Source organism: Morone saxatilis, unplaced genomic scaffold (assembly GCF_004916995.1).
Source record: "Morone saxatilis isolate NCDOM2014 unplaced genomic scaffold, NCSU_SB_2.0 Contig15, whole genome shotgun sequence".
NCBI classification, from domain to species: Eukaryota; Metazoa; Chordata; class Actinopteri; family Moronidae; genus Morone; species Morone saxatilis.
Window position 1 is genome coordinate 17,388,384 of NW_023339707.1, and position 16,387 is coordinate 17,404,770.

The window sequence follows — 16,387 nt, forward strand, 5'->3', positions numbered from 1 at the left end:
TTGCTATCTTAAAAGGTGACCTCCCCTGCAGACAGGAGATATAACACTCCAAACTCTAAACTACCAAAACTGGACACCAGAGAATTAACGTGTGTGTGGTTCTGTGTGTGTGAGGACAAAGAGACAGAAGGAGTGTGTGTGAGAGTAATATATATGTATGTGAAAGGACAATGGTATGTGTGGTTGAGAGGGCATAATAAATTATGTTCTGTACGCCCCTCATAGCTGTCGCTGCAGCAGAAGCTGATGACTGGTTGATCTATATACATGGACTGTTATGGATTTGGACCTTTTACTATTCACGTCTACACAAAAAATTATTTAAAATGATATATAACAATTGTTTTATGTTAATTAAATGAGTGGATTATGGTCTGTGGACATGATTCAAAGAATAATTCTGATGAAACCCAACCCATGTCAGTTTAATGTGATTAAATGGCTTTTTTTTCCAGGTTTAAGCGAATTTATTTTGATAAACTTAGTTTACTTGGGTTTGGATCAACTTATCTACTAATATTATTTACAAACTGTCAAAATTAGTTAAATCAACCCATTCAATTAGTTGACCCAAACCCAATTAAACTGGACCAACAATGCTTAAGCTGAAATAAAAGCCATTTAAACCTGTTGTAAAATGTTTTCCATGGTTTAATTAAGTTCATTAAGAGTTATTTTCTTGAGTGTACACCAGATGATGAGTCAACTGTACATGGGCAAAAATGACATTTCTGCAACATCAGCTTGAAACTAATCTGTCACAGCATACACTCGTACAGTGACTATTGAAGAGACATCCTAAACATACCATACTTAAATAATCTTAACAACTACATATAATGTTCATTATCTATTTTGAGCTCCTTCGACGTCTCATGTTATGGCTCTTGGTTTTCGTATTATGCACTAGAGAAGAGTTGATATAACAATTTGGCACTGCCTTTCAGTATTTTCTTGGTCAAGGCAGTAAAAAGGAAGTGATTATGATAGAAGATGAATAACAATCGGTCGACCTCACACATCCAGCAGATATAATGATAACAAACCCAGTCTGTGACGTTCGAGATTTCATGTCCCCAGCTTCCTGTTCTCTCATCCGTCATTACTTGCATCAAGATCATAACTGTACAAAGATCATTTGCCTCCTCCTCCTCCTATTCCCACTGCACTCACATTGTGCATTCCCTTTTAGGAACTGAGCCTAGAATTGAGAGTCTTTGTATGAGTTTAATGTGTTTGTGTATACGTATGTGTGTTTGCATGCGCAATGCTTGCAGAATAGAACGCAGTGGTTTCTGAAGATGGAGTTGCCTCGTTCTCTAACACTTCATCAGCTTCAGATGTGATGAAGATGTGCTCATCCTGGATCACATCGCAAGATTAACACAGCTTGCTGTATGCTTGCCTTGCTGTCACAGGGGGTGATTAATTGGCCATGCGTACAGGAAGTCTGCAGGTCTCACAACAAAGCTGCAGTCACAGTATTAGAGGCATGAAGATGACATAAAGTAGATTATAGTTTAAGTTAGACGTATTCTGCTTTTATTTATTTATCATGTTGTAGAAACTTTACATGTTTTGATAGGAAAGGAGGACAAAAGATGGTTCTGTAAAGTTGATGATTGCTGTACAGTGTAGTTTACTTGTGTGACCTCAAGTCTGCTGTAGACTGGCTGCGATCTGTTGATTGTTTACATAAATATAATAAGGAATGTACAATATGCACATCTGAAGCAAATATGTACCAAAACCACTGCCGTTTCATTTGTTTTTAGGACCAGCATGAAACTCATGCATGAACAAAGTGTGAATGATATTACAGTGTTTGTTGAAATAAGTTACAAATCCTCTGTGTCCTCCGATTTCTCCCCATAGTTTCTCTTTACTGCCTAACGCATGGCTGCTCCCTTCTGTTGAAAACGTGATATGCTGTGTACTGTAGAGACAGAGATATACTGCAAATACCTGGGTTTGGTTCTTGGGAAGCTGGTGAGGGGTCTTGTCTTTGGTGTTACACTGGAGTCCTTCTGGTTGGTGAGGGCAGAAGAAGACAGAAGTGTGTATCACATGAGGCACGTGGTTGTATACACGTACATCCTGGTATAACAAGGGAATTGTCCATGTGGGTCAAAGTGTTAGGTGCACTTATCAGCTCAAATCATGTGATAGTCTTAAAATCTGTGAAGTTTCTGAGCGTATTTATCATCATTGCTTGAAACACTCATGTTATCTTGGTCAGTGTCTTTTTTACTGCTTATAAACCAGGGCTGCACATTTTTAAAACTATGTAACAAAACAGAATTATGATGAAGTAGTAGTGCTGCAGAGATGCCCTGGATTTGTAGTCCAGGGCATCTCCTGGACTACAAATCTTGTTCTTCAGATTTAAGAACATCTTTGTGATGCAAAAATGGTCATTCCCGCACTACTCATGAATCATATCGCAATATCTGTCAGAATAATCACAATATGATGTTTTTACCATATCATGCAGCCCTAATATACATACCGCTGAGGTGAAACAGTCACACCATGACACTAAATACCTCATCATGTAGTTTTTTAATGTATGTAAAGTTTTGGATTGTAGTTTTGTAAATGTGTTGTCCTTTTTTTTTTTGACAAATAAATGATGTAAAAATGTTCAGTAAGGGATTCAAAAGGATTCAGATAATCTGTTTTTTGCCCTTTGGAGTCTAAATCTCAGCATCATTCAGGCAGTGATTTGGCTCTGTTCTCATAACCAAAGGCCAGGCCATGGCTAAAGAGGAAGTGTTGTATCTCTGAGAGGAAACTCTCTTTCCTTTCCTCTCTCTTTCTCTCCCTCTCTCTGTCTCTTGCTCTCTCTCTCTCACCTTCTTCCCCTTCCTGCAGGGCTTTGCTGTTTGAAAACCCACGGGGTAGCAGAGGTGTCATGGTGCAGCTTAATTTAGATGCCACACACTCAAGTCATTCTTTATCTCTGCTACAATCAGAGGTTTATAGCCACTGCCATCAAGAAACATGCACAAGTGTAACGTTTGGCTGTACTATCATGCTTATCCTGTAACTGTGGACAGACTGGGTTTATTCTCTCTCTGACTCCCACACTTCCAGAATGAAGGTGAAATTCCTGTATAAAAGCTGTGGTTTCTAGTGGCAACGAGCTGCCTGCTTCCCTCTGATCCCTTCCTGTTTGAAGACAGAGGCAGAAAAGAAGCGGGGGTCACACGTTTGCACTTTAAAGCAGGGCTGAGGTCCATGCTTTAGTATTGAAGGTCAGGTTCACACATTTTAAAGGCTGTCTTAAAACAACAGATGAACATTGAAAAGGGCATCCACAGACCTCTGTGTTGAAAAATATATCCCAAAGTTCATCTGACACTTATGAAGCTTTGAGTTAGACAAATAAAGTGAGTCTCTTCCAAAGTTAGTTGTTTTTGTTTTGTATATAGTTCTCGCACCATGAACAAAAAGAGCCAATTTTGTGCTAAAAAGGTTGTAACTGGAAGATACCCATTCAATTTGTCTAACATTGACAGCTGAAGCCCTGGCTATATTCGCTTCTGATAAACATTTGATCCATTTTGGCATGAAAGGATGACTGTGGATTTTCATTTGGATCAATATTATGTCATATAGACTTTGCCTTCTGCACAAAACTGCATCATTTTTAAAAACCCTTCGTTCAGTCCATTTACATCTTCTTGTCTTTAAATAGCGGACTTTAGAAGATTGGATATTAAGGTTTGGAGGTCAGGAATATTTTCTTTCAACGTAAATCCTCTCCCAGAGAGTAGACGTGATATTGCTGACCCACTGCCTATGTGTTGAACCCAATATTAAAGTAGTAAAAGCTGTGCTGATACCCTCTAACCCCCCTACTGGGCTGTAGAGGTGTCTGGTTACCTGAGCTCAGAGATCTGACTGAGGAGTTATTTAAATAAGTGACGATGCTGGTGATTTATATCTGACTGCGTAAAGTTGTTCTCACCTGCTGGCACCACAAAGAGTCAGATGCCCTATGACCTTATAACCTGACAGGTTTCTCTCTTCAGTTGCACAAAGTGTGTGTTGACCCTGACGTGCATCCCCTTTCCCATTCCTTATGTCTGTGTGCCTTTAACAGAATCTTTGGTATGAGATTTCAGCTGGTGTGTAGGTGGTTTCCAGCCTGTTGACAGTTGATGATGCTCTGGCAGCGCTGGTGGAATATGAGCTATGTTGGCCAAGTTGAAGGCCTGGCCACTGTTAAACACCTATCGGGTTAGTAAGTGAAGACCACTTTGCAGGGCTTGAAATTTATAACATAGTCTGCTAATTTTTCCTCTTGTCCACTGGAAAGCCCCTCTTGAGAACATCTGTCTTACTCGTGATCAGCAAGAGAATGAGATTCTGAGAATCACCTCTCTCCATCAGGTCAGACACATTAGGCCTCCGCTGAGTGGTTTTCTAGTCAACATGGAAGAGTGTCAGTTCTATGCACATGGTGAATTATTCATTAGAGATGCTTTCTATGGTGTTGAGCACAGATGCAGTGGTGTACTTTAACTAAGGCTTTCCCTGTAAACGTACAGCCACATCCAACGTAATATTTCACATGCAGTCTGATGACTATCAGCCAGTTTTTCGGTTATGTTTCACTTCACTACCCTGCTGTCAGATTGATATCCAACCCCTCTGTATAGCTGATACCTCAGAGATAAATGTGATATTTACAGCCCTGTACAACCCTAAAACATCAACATAATAGATCCTCTGTGGGGATGAAATTTAAATAAGCCTCTAACAAGTCTCTTTGTTACTTTGTCTTTGCAGCCTCCCACCTCACAGACTCTGTTAAGTAGTCGTAGATGACTCAGACTCGCTTCACACCCAACGTACCACCTGTTGTTTCCTTTGTGTAAGTGTGTGTCTTGGGTATATGTGTGCATTTATATATTTTCTATTTGTTTTTTGTGATCAACAATTTTTTGGTTTTCACAGCAATATGAGTGGGGGATGGTAGCAAGGGATGTAGTTACAGATGGTCTCCGGTTGCCAAAGAGATAAAATAGGTAGGTAGGTAAGGCAGACTTTCACATCCACACATGAAGATTTTGCCTTATTTAAATTTAATTCAAAGTCAATTTAACACAGGTACCAGATCTCCAGTAATAGTCTTCATGGCAGCTCTACAAGCAGACAACATTTTTTATTCTTCAACATTTGAATACAAGTCTGTGGTGACGTTAAGTAAACATGTGTGGTTTTTTTTTATGTTTGCATGTGTGAGTGAATGATTGTGTGTCTTCTGATTTGTCTTGTTCCTGGAAAGCTGAGCGCAACTTTGGCAGCAGGGCCTCCCTGTGGGTTTCATCTTGCACAATAGGGCGTTGTGCCTCCCTCTGTCAGGGAACTACCTGCCATTCACCTCCTCATTCAGACACACTGTGCTGAGCGCCCGAGCTGAACACGACACGGCCAGGCGAAACACGCCTTGGACGGATGCCTTTGATCCAGTCTGGCCTCTTTCACTCCTTCTGTAACCCTCTGTCTCTCTTCTCTCACTTACTCTCCCTATCTGATACAAAGAGTTGTGTCTCTTATCACACTCTTTGCAGTAGGCTGAAGTCATCTCCTGCACTGTCAGAACTGATACACACTATTTGCTGCCTCCCTGCCACATGCCCAACACACACACACACACAAATACAATAACGATTGTTCCTGTTTCCTGCCTATGCTGTCATTATGCAGCTGCTGAATGAGATATGGTCCAGTTTCCATTGGTCATCAGACAACGCACACAGACGCGCATACATACGTACACGTGCACATTTCTACACAATATAATTCCCACTATCTCTGTCTTTTTCGTTCCTTTTCTGTCTTTGTCAGATAAAAACTCAAACACAAATTTGCGCATACACTCGCACACAAGCATCGCTGCCAGAACTCTCTGGCCTAATTCCCCTCTTATTGATGTGTGTCTGTCAGTGAAAGAGGCGCAGCACAAAGAGCAGCGATGGGCCTGTGTATGGCTCAGAGGGAACAAAGAGTGGTCTATTCCACGCCAGCTCTCAGACTCTTCTGGAAACACTGCATGGGCTTGTTTAATCAATGGCCATATTTTGAGTTAAGCAACTGTATGTTCAACGATGAACAACAACATGGCTGCTTCAGTGTTAAAGAGCATGAGCCAGATTGACCTCCACTTGTGTTGTAACTTTTTTTTTTAATGTCAAATGTAGAATTAAATAGAACAATTTAAACTTATATTGCGCCTTTTTAATCTTCCGACCACTCAAAGTGATTTACACTACGTCACATCCACCCATTCACAGACATTAATGCACTGGTGGCAGGTACAACTGCTCATCATAAAGGAACTAACCATTCACATGCACTCACACACCGATGACACAGCATCGGGAGCAATTTGGGGTACAGTGTCCTGCCCAAGGACACTTCGGGGGGAGAAGCCGGGGACCCGCTCTACCTCCTGAGCCACAGCCGCCCACATAACTAATTTTTCTCATATTATTGCAGATTATCTGCTTTATTACATAGCTATTTGAGTTGTCACCCTCACCATTGTAACTCTGGGCCTTAATCTCCTTTTTAAATAATCACCTTTGATTGTATTCTTTGTTCAATAATGATAATGGATGTTATTAGAACACCTCAGTGCCACATCTTCGTCAATATAATCTTTCTGCCTGAATGAAGCTGCGGCTTTTTTCGAGCAAGAGACATAAAGTGGACGTTTACAGGCAGCTGCTATATTGTGATTCATTGTTAAACACTTGTTAGAACTTGACAGAGCCTGATTAAATGAGGCAAAGCAATCAGGAAATTAAAGAAACAAGATGATTGTTGTATTTATCACAATATCTCTTAATTTCGTTAAGTTTAATCTATCATATTAATTCACACATGCTTGTCTGTAAAATGACAAATTGCCAGTGTGAGCTGTTTTTTCCCCAGCCTTCCAGGCTCTGCTGAGCTTTCACCATCTCTCTAGTTTAGCTGGCCAAAGACAATGACAGCAGTGCCGGACGACAGGCAGCTCAGCTGAATGGAATGAGCTACAGCGCTAAGGACAAGGACGTGTGTGTATGTGTGTATTTATACAAGGGTATGAGTGAGGGTGACACAGTTCCAGAGAGGCCATTGTCCATATGGTTGTTTGTAATTCACCTTTGACAATATTGTTGAATTTCTGAGAAACATGCTGACTCACTGAGGCTGCTGACCCCAGCTGTCACTGACACCTGTTAATCACTGATAATCATCTGTTTCTGTAGTGAACAGGGCTTAAAGACACAAAAATACATCCTCCCGCTCGCATGTTTTTGAGGTTGACCCGAAGAGCTAGTGAAGAGAGAATTTTCCTGATGGAGGAATTACCAAAGAACAGTATGGCATTTTTGTTCAAATTGTCTGAAGCAAAGACTAAAAGGAAAGTTAATGTGACATTTCTTGCTCTTTCATGTAATTATAACCATAAAAATGAAGTAGTTATAAGCAATTTTTTGCAGATGTTTCAGAAATAAAACAAAATTTTGTTTCAGATACAGATTACTAACTTGCCGTTGTTCAGCTGTGCAGACTTTTGCAGTAGTATGTTGGGGCACTGTCAGTCGTGTAATGTGTTTGGGTCAGAACAGGACAGTTGTCAATCCAAAGATCCATCTGGTGTTTGTTCTTTTGGGTCATCCCCTCATCAAGGTGGAACGATGAGCTTTGCTTAAATTAAACAAAGATGCGGGATGTCTCACACATACACAAGCATACACACCAAGTCTGACAATAAAGCTTTGTCCTCTAAAGGCTCCTGAAAGAGGATTTAGTTTGAATATAAAACCGTAGGCAATCAAGAAAACATCCAATCCAGTGTTGGGATCATCCTGGGGATGAAGGAGGGGATTTACAGACACAGAGGGAGGGATGGGCACCGGGGTCGGGACAGGCCTTCAGGTTCAGCTTCAGCTTCAGGACAGGATTAACTTAGGTTTACCCTTCCACTCACCAGCTCTGACACAACAGAAACACAGCGCTTTATCATAATCAATTACACGTCACTGTGACTGCCAGGAAATGCCACTTGCTGCCTCAGTATAAGGGTGCATGCATGCATAATCAAGCATGCATGTAGTCTTGATTATGTTACACTTGTGTGCATGACTGTTTACATTCTCTGGTCATACAGGAAGTTCATAGAAAGTTCAACAAAGAAAGAAAACCCAACAACTAAAAGTAGAGAACTGTATTTCATTGTACTGTATTTCTACTGAAAAAATTTTAAATATATGGAACCATTCCCCAACTGTAATCAGTACAAACTCCAAGTTGAAGCTGTGTTATTATTAGTATGAAAGGCACTGCCTAATGGTTGGCAGCACAATATTTTATGAGCTCTACACAGCAGCCAGCTAGCAGGTGACTAAAGCGAACCTGCTCAACACCTGCTCTCTCTCACTCTCTGTGGTAGGCAACAGCCGCATTTAACTGATTGGCATCACCATATTGATCCTCATCCTTTGTATTAAGCACATCAGTATCTGCTGGTCTGAATCTGCCTGCTGAACAGAAAAGATTAGAGAAGACCAGATTTACAATCAGCTTGTGGAGAAAGTGAAAGCTGCTGTGCGAATGTGTTTATGTGCATGAATGCGGCTTTTCTTGGCAGTAACAGTGTGGCCATTGTGAAAAGCGATACGCTACCTGCAAGTAGCTTCATGCTCATTCTCCTCCTGTCTCTGGATCTAGTGTAAAACTGAACAGCTGATTGTATTCAGAGTGATGTGAATCCAGCCTGTCACAGCTTCATTTGCATAGATTACATTATTGCAGTTTTAAGATGTGTGTGTGTGTGTGAGTGTATGTGCCTGTCAGTCCAACTTTGTGTTATTCGTCATGACCTGACAGTGCAGCTGAAGGAATATAGTTTGAGTATGTAGCCGTCTCTCCCCAGGGCTCCGAATGTTCCTGCCTTGCTTGTTTTGCTGCCCTCAATGGGAGCAGCTATTGATGCTGCAGGGAGGCTCGGGCTGGCTGCCTGTCTGTCTGTGGGTCTATCTCTGAGGTGATCACTGTTCCACCAATAAGGTTCCTTCTTGAGGAAGACAGCGTTGTGTATTATCAGGTGTCCTCTATGTTGGGTTTTGTCTCTGACTTAAATTCAGCCAGGCAGTTTGCGAGGCTGCAGGAGACGGTCATGCATGTGTGTTCTGTGTTTGTGACCCTGCACTGTATGTTGTTTCTAGTGCGGAAACCCTTGTCTCTTGATACTGCCACAGGATAAAGAAGGCATGCCTTTGGGGATACTAAATGAGCCCCTTATGGAACACACAAACATATACATGAGGTTGTGTCACACAATATAACACATATTCTTTTCAATATGCCCAACATGTTCACAGCTCTCAGTGAGAATATTATTGATTGCAAACAGAATGATGCTGGCTGATATCATTCTTTACATCTTTAGGTCAGGGAGTGCATTGAAGATTGAAGTTTTGTATCTTAAAAAAGATTCTGTTTTTCTTTCTTTCTGGTCTCTCTCCATCTATCCACCTCCCTCTCAGGTAATCCACAAGAGTGAGTCGCACGACGCTGACAGTTGGGCTGATGGTAGGTGGGTTTTTCTTATTCTGATTTGAGTCATTATCTCTTTCCCTCTCTCACTCCTCTACTCTTCTCTCCATCCTTTTGTTCATTCCACCAGCCTCTTGTGCCTTTCTGACTCCGTTCCCCTCCAGGCTGTTGTAGCCTTAGCGTGCATGTACCGGCTTACTTTGAATTAATTTCTGCTTCATTTTGTGATCTTTGTATCATGCTAGCTATCCTGGATCCAGTTTGTTTATTACATACATTTGCTCATAAAACATTGGCCTGTTTCAGTGTATAATGATTCAGAGGCTTGTCACAGCTGTCACTGAGGCAGCCTGTCTGATATCTTCAGCTGAGGATACAGTATTTATCCTATATTCTTACCTAATAATAATAATATTATTCCTAAATTACAATTGTATAGTTGCTTATTGGTACTTGATTGTAGATCAATGCTGTCCAGTTTGCAGACTGATTACTGCAAATTCACATTTTTTTTTCATTTGCATGAAATTTCAAAGATGCAAATGGTCACGAGTGAAAATTAGTCATGGTGATTAGTGCATGTCACTGGATCTAGGCAACATTCCAGCCTCTCATAATCCATCTCTCTCTCTGTGCTAGACCAGCATGGCTACTTGTTCCTGAATCAAAGATGCATGCTCTCTCTTTGGATTCATCCCCCTGACCGCCACTGTGCTGATCGAACCCTCCATCAGACAATCCTATCTCCACTTCTCTGGCCTCTACTGTACTCTACTGTGTTCTAGTCTTCTCTCCTTCAGTCATTGTCCTGGTCTGACCCTCTGCATGTAGAGAGGAAAGTGTTGGCAGACTGTTTAATAGGACAGTTTCTCCCTGCTATTCATGAGAGGTCAACAGGGCCATATGCAGCCGGGGGATAACAGTCAAAGGGAGCCAGAGGGGGTGGGCCCCAGTTCAGGTCCTGGAGCTAGAAGAGAGGCAGCAGGGTCACAAGGCCCAGGGTTGAAGAGGGCCTCATCCCAGTCAGAGAACCCCTCGTTCAGTAAGATGAGCCAAAACGCCAGGGACAGCATGGGGGTTCTTGGCCAGGGACTGAAACAGCTGTTCCAGCAGCAGCGTAAACGCCTCTCCCTCTCTCGCTCCACCATCCCCTCCTCGTCTTCCTCCTCGTCTTCCTCTGTAGTGTCAGCAGGTGGCACCGCCCCCTGTGCCCCTGAGGACGCCTCGGGGCCCTGCTGTCCTGAATCTGACCACCTCTCTGCTCCTGTGGTTCCCTCTGCAGCTGGGCAGGGCTCAGCCACTGCGGGCACGATGAGGCGTGGGACCAGCCTCCAGAGCCGCCGCAGTAAGGGATCTGGGTCGGGATCTGGGAGTGGAGACCGCGATCCTCTCCTGAGAGGTAGCCCCCAGGCCCCGCACCGCCGCAACACCCACGATCCACAGCACCATACCAGCCGTCCACGCTCCTCTTCCACCACTGACACCACACCTAGTAGCCCCACCCCTGGATATGTTGGCTGTGATGTGGTGCTGTCATCAGGGTACCAGTCCACGGAGGAGACGGACAGGGTAAGTGACAGCAGCCGTGAATCATATTATCACTACACAAGCTGATCGACGTGTCTCTTTTATCCTTTTACTGGTGTCAGGCCAGTTCACCTTGCTGCTGATGCAACACTCCCTGCTGTGTTAGGTGTGAATTCAGAGAGAGGGTCTTTACTGCTGTCTGCTTACTATTGATCAAGTGGAAAGATATTTTGGACGACCAGTAAATCATTATTAATCTAAGATGAGGCCAGATATCCACGGTGCAGCTTGCCAACAAATAAAAACACAGACATGCACACACATATAAATACATAGATACACACTTACATACATAAACCCATACATAACAGTGTAGCCAGTGTTAAAGGATAGGTTCACAGTTTTTCAAGTCTTTCTGCCTGATAAGTCAGGCCCATATGAACATCAAAACAAATTTTACTGGCTGTAATCATTCCTCCTTGTTCATACCATCATTGAAAGATCCCTTCCCTAACATGCTTAAATGTAAGAAATGGGGGACAAAATCCACATTCCTCGTTCTGAGGAAAAATACATTCAAAAGTCTCTTGAAGATATTTACGATCTCAGGGGAGAAACACTGAGAAACAAAAAGAGGGAGTTTTGTACTAAACTGACTAACTTTAGAAGATATTCACTTGATTGACCAACTCAGGCTGCTGAAGCAGCTCATAATAACTTTAGCTTAACTTTTGCATGGAACAATGTGGATTTTGCCCCCCATCACTTCCATTGGAGCACATTAGGAAGGAATCTTTTAATGGCCAGAATTAAGTGGAGGAAGGAAAAACTGTTTTAATTTATATAGTCCATTTGAAATACATTTAATTGCCACATGGTTTGTGAAAAGTTCTGCCTTTCTTCTAAGACTGTGTTTAATCCAGAGAGAACATTAAGAATAGTGTTCTGCAGCTTCTGTAATAGAAAAATCTTTTTCAGTTCAGAGTTTTAACCACCTGAGGTATCCCAGACTTCAGTTGGTTTTGTCTGCCACCAGAGGTCACTGTCAGATCAGCTAACCTGCTGTGAGAAGCACTGGGCTTGGTTCATGTGGAGGTTGTGTTTGCATTATGAGGTTGTTTGTTGTAGACTGATTGGTTAATGAATGAAATAAACTGTGCTTAGGACTGAGTATCAGTGTGTCACAGATATAGTGATGTCTGGTTATCAATCCAGCGATGGGCAGTCAGTCTAGACCAGTGGGTGTTGATATCCACATTAACTGACAGCTTTAATCTGTGAGCTAAATTTAATGTACCCCTTCCCCCTTTCATCGTCTTCAAACTCCTTCTATCCTTCAGTCCTGTGTAATGACCTCACCTGGGATGACGGCGCAGGCCTGAAAGCCAGACATCTGTGCTCCATTAGTCCTGCTGCTGTGATAGACAACCATGAACCATTCAGTGGTCTGTCGCTCGCCCTTGAAAGAGATGATAACCTGTCTCGCCCATCTCTAGCTACCATCACAGCCCCGTCTCCACTCGGCAACAGAGCAATGTCATTCAGGTCATCCAAACAGTCGCCGTGGTAACCCCCGAAACTTGCTGTAAGCTTGCCTAGAACTACGCCCTGCTTGGGTTGCCATAGTAACAGCGTGGTCGACCTTGGAGGTGTGTGACATTCTGCTGTTAGTGGAGATTGGGGGTTGTATTGCTGGTCTAAATGTGAGTGTGTGTCAGAAATGGTGAATCTTTATTTCTTTCTTTTCTTTTCAAAAATCACCCTCCTGCCTTCCCCTCCCCTTTTCTTCCTCTTTTCTCTCTCTTTCCCTCCCTGTTTCCCTTCCTCTGTCCCTGGAGAGAGTTAGTATAGACAGTCAGCTGGTCCCTCCTCCTCTCCCATCTCCCCCCTCCTCCTCTTCCTCTACCACCACCTCCTCCTCCTCACCCCACCCTTCGGCTCACTGACAGGAAGCAGGAGGCAACCTTGCCTCGTCCTAGAAGAGTGAGGGCTGAGCTCCGGCTGTGTGTTGTGTGTGAATGTGTTGTCGGCGTTGTGTTTAGAAGAGGATGTGGAGGGGTGTGACTGTAAAACTACTCCTTGTGTCTGTGTGTCTCTCTGTGTGTGTATACTGCAATACATTTGTGCATTGACAGCCATGTGGTGTGAGCATCTTGTGTGTCTGCGAGAGAAAGAGCTCAGGGGATCACTGTGAATATGAGTAGAGGGCAACACAGCTGAGCTGTCTTTATCTCTGCTTGCTCTCCCTCCCTTTTTTCCTCTCCCTCTCCCTCTTTACCTCTTCTTTCTCCTCACTTGTGTTTGCATAGTAGACGGAAAAGCGGTGGACTAAATTGTTGTGCACATGGATGTTTGGAGAGAGAGGTAGCCTGTGTACCTTCAGTGTGTGTGTGTGTGTGTTTGTGTGTTTGTGCTGTGTGTGTGTGTGTTTTGTGTGTGTGTGTGTGTGTGAGTGAATGTACAGTGTACTGTGTGAGGTGGTGTGTACTTTGGAGGGATATCAGTGGAGAGGAGTAGAACAGGAGTTCCAGCTGTGGGTACATCAGTCAGTCAGGATGGTGCAGCGCTTCAGTCTTCGTAGACAGTACTCCAAGGTAAGCTTAAAACACACAAGCCTGTTTAGACATTAAAACCATGTTTGTGTTTTCCCACCTCCATTATGCAGCTCCATTCATTGCTGAAGGCACAGTTGTCTTAAAATGTCCCACCCCGCTGTCTATCTTTGTCTCTGTCTTCCAGTTATTTGGGTTTGTGTTTTTGGCTGCTTGATCAGTGCTTTGTTCAGGACAGCAGCCAAAATGGTGAAAACTAACTAAACTAACTGTTGTAAATTGCAGAGAGAGCATATAGTATAGTATAGTATATCAGGCAGCTGACAGCTGGGGAGAAAGCATTGTTTGCACAGTTCTTAGATATCAACTTTTTTTTTGTATGCAGAGATTTTCCACTGAGTTTCCATTCACTTTTAGGTATTTCAATCCATACAGTAACCGAGTTGTTCGTCTTTGCATTTTATCTCAACTCTTGTTAAACAGTAACTCATGCTACAGCAGTAAGAGTGGCATCCTATAACGACGATCAGAGCCGTCGCCAAGGGATGTTATTGGTTGGTCAATATTATGTTTGATTATTGCTGATTGGGGAGCATTTATGGATAATTTGCAATATAGTTTACAGTGCTCTACAACTGTCCATGAGTTTGATATATCTATCCCCTGGTGGTGCTGCTGCTAAAAAGAGTATAGGGGCTGTGTTACAACTCAGTATTACGTCTGTTAAGAGCCTGCTGTTCTGCAGCTGGTGCTCAGCCTCTGGGATTAATTACAATTTGCTGCTGATTAATTGATTGACTGAATAAACCCTCCCTATTCATCTTTAGCTCTGTGTAATGGCGCTGGCGGATATTCATATGCCTGGAAGCATCAATATCTACTTGCACAAATCCACCCATGGGCAGACAGAAAGGTACAGTCTGACTTTCAGACTGGAAGGCCTGATCCCAGACATGTGGAGACTGATCCAGTCTGGTCTTTCCTCTCTTCTTGGAGCAATGGAGAGATTAAACAGGAGTAAAAACAGACAAAGGAAGTAAAGGGCTGCAGGGTGCAAAATGTTTACTGTCAGGATGGAACAGTTGTTTAAGACAGTAGATGGGAAAGAACCAGGGAGTAGACTCTAGTGCCATATTGAGCTACTGAGTTGAGATGAAACAGAAGCCAAGCCTTGAGGCTAGTACTCTCACACCATAAGACTTTTTGTGTGTGAGAGGGACTGAAGCTGTGTTTGTCTGTGGAGCATAATGTCCTTCAGGGCCTGTCTGCAACTGTTCACTAACCTTGTCTCCCTCGGGTAGATGACCCCATCACTATACCTCAGGCCACATATCCCCATGTCCACCTGTCTTCCTGCTCAACGTACTTTGGTTTCCATGTCAGAGCTAACACTTTGTGTTCTGCCGTAAATCCCTAACCATCTCAAAACAAAATGCCTCAAATTTTAAACGGTTCAGAGGACCAACATCCAGTTGAGCTGGAATCAGGCAGCTTTGTGTGGACTAAAACTGAAAATACTCTCAGCAATGTGGTTTGATATTATACTTTTTAAAAACTTTTGATTTATTTTGAGATCAGTATCTTATACATTGCAATACAATTTCACATTTTATGTCAATTTTTCCTTATCTTGTTTTCGGCTGCCCTCATTTAACTTAACTTCTTAAACTCAAATAACAGCATTGAGTGACATAGATGAAGAAATGTGTATGGGAAAAACACTGAATCACATAGAAAAGGGTCTCAGGATTGGTATCCTGAAGTGCTCGAAGTTATTTTATTGTGTGTGTTATATTTTGTATAAGGGATTTGTTTTGTACCATCAGATTTATTTACGGCACTTAAAGGTCCATTGTGAAGGATTAAGTGGCATCTAGCGATGAAATTGTAGAATGCAACTGCATTGTTTCACCCTTCCCTTCCAAGCATGAAGGAGAGGTTTGCTGCAAAAAACTCTAACTATATCCAGTGTTTGGTTTGTCCCTTCTGGGCATCTGTAGAAACATGACAGAGCCCGTGACCTGTGGTGTCTGTAGATAAAAACAGCCCATTCTAAGATGATAAAAAACTAATGATTCCTAAATTCAGGTGATCGAAGCAGTAGATAAAAAACAACTATTTGTGTTCTATTTTCCAATAAGGAATCTCATAAATGTATCTAATGGCTGCAATTAATGATACTAAACTAATTAGGGCTGCACAATTAATCGAAATATTATCGAAATTGTAATATGACCATATGCAAATCATTATAATGAGTCAGCAATGGATATAGACTTAGAATGAATGTACTTTAGTGCTGATGCTATAATGAAGATGACCTGGCCTACAAATCTTTTTTTAGCGAAAAATCAATTTGTGTTGCAAAAATCTGAATAAATCTGCATATCTCTCAAAATAATCATGTTGTGCAGCCCCACTAATAATACACTATTTGGACCAAGCAGAACAAATATCTGCTCAGTTATAAAGAATTTGGCCCTTTTGTAATTCCACCAATACTGTCCTGTAAGAGAACAGTAAGGAGAAGTGATTGTGGGAGGCACTGAACATCACCTGGTCCCCTGGGGCTTGTTCCGTCCCTGCTAGTTTAACATCCTCATCACCGCACTCTCATCGTCTCTCACCTCCCCGGGCTACTGGCTGTGTGTTGATGAAAGCGTTTGTGCCCTTTGCAGCAGGACACCATGGCATGTCCTGGAACTACATTAATGACATTGAATTATTTGAAAAGCTGCAAAAGACAA

General features: G+C 42.5%; 1 protein-coding gene across 8 annotated transcripts in view; it reads left to right on the forward strand.

Moving 5' to 3' along the window:
- Window positions 1-16,387, forward strand: part of tmcc1a (transmembrane and coiled-coil domain family 1a) — a 46,741-nt gene that overhangs the window by 1,288 nt on the left and 29,066 nt on the right. Inside the window, exons 1-3 of one of the 8 annotated variants that reach the window (XM_035657340.1) lie at window positions 1,212-4,882; window positions 9,552-9,597; window positions 10,844-11,130. In XM_035657340.1, coding sequence (XP_035513233.1) covers window positions 10,873-11,130 — 258 coding nt within the window. In that variant the 5' untranslated portion in view covers window positions 1,212-4,882; window positions 9,552-9,597; window positions 10,844-10,872. Of the gene's footprint in view, window positions 1-1,211; window positions 4,883-8,854; window positions 9,602-9,691; window positions 11,131-13,549; window positions 13,683-16,387 lie in introns of those variants that run through there. The other 7 variants (XM_035657341.1, XM_035657336.1, XM_035657337.1 and 4 more) reach the window with 7 other exon arrangements.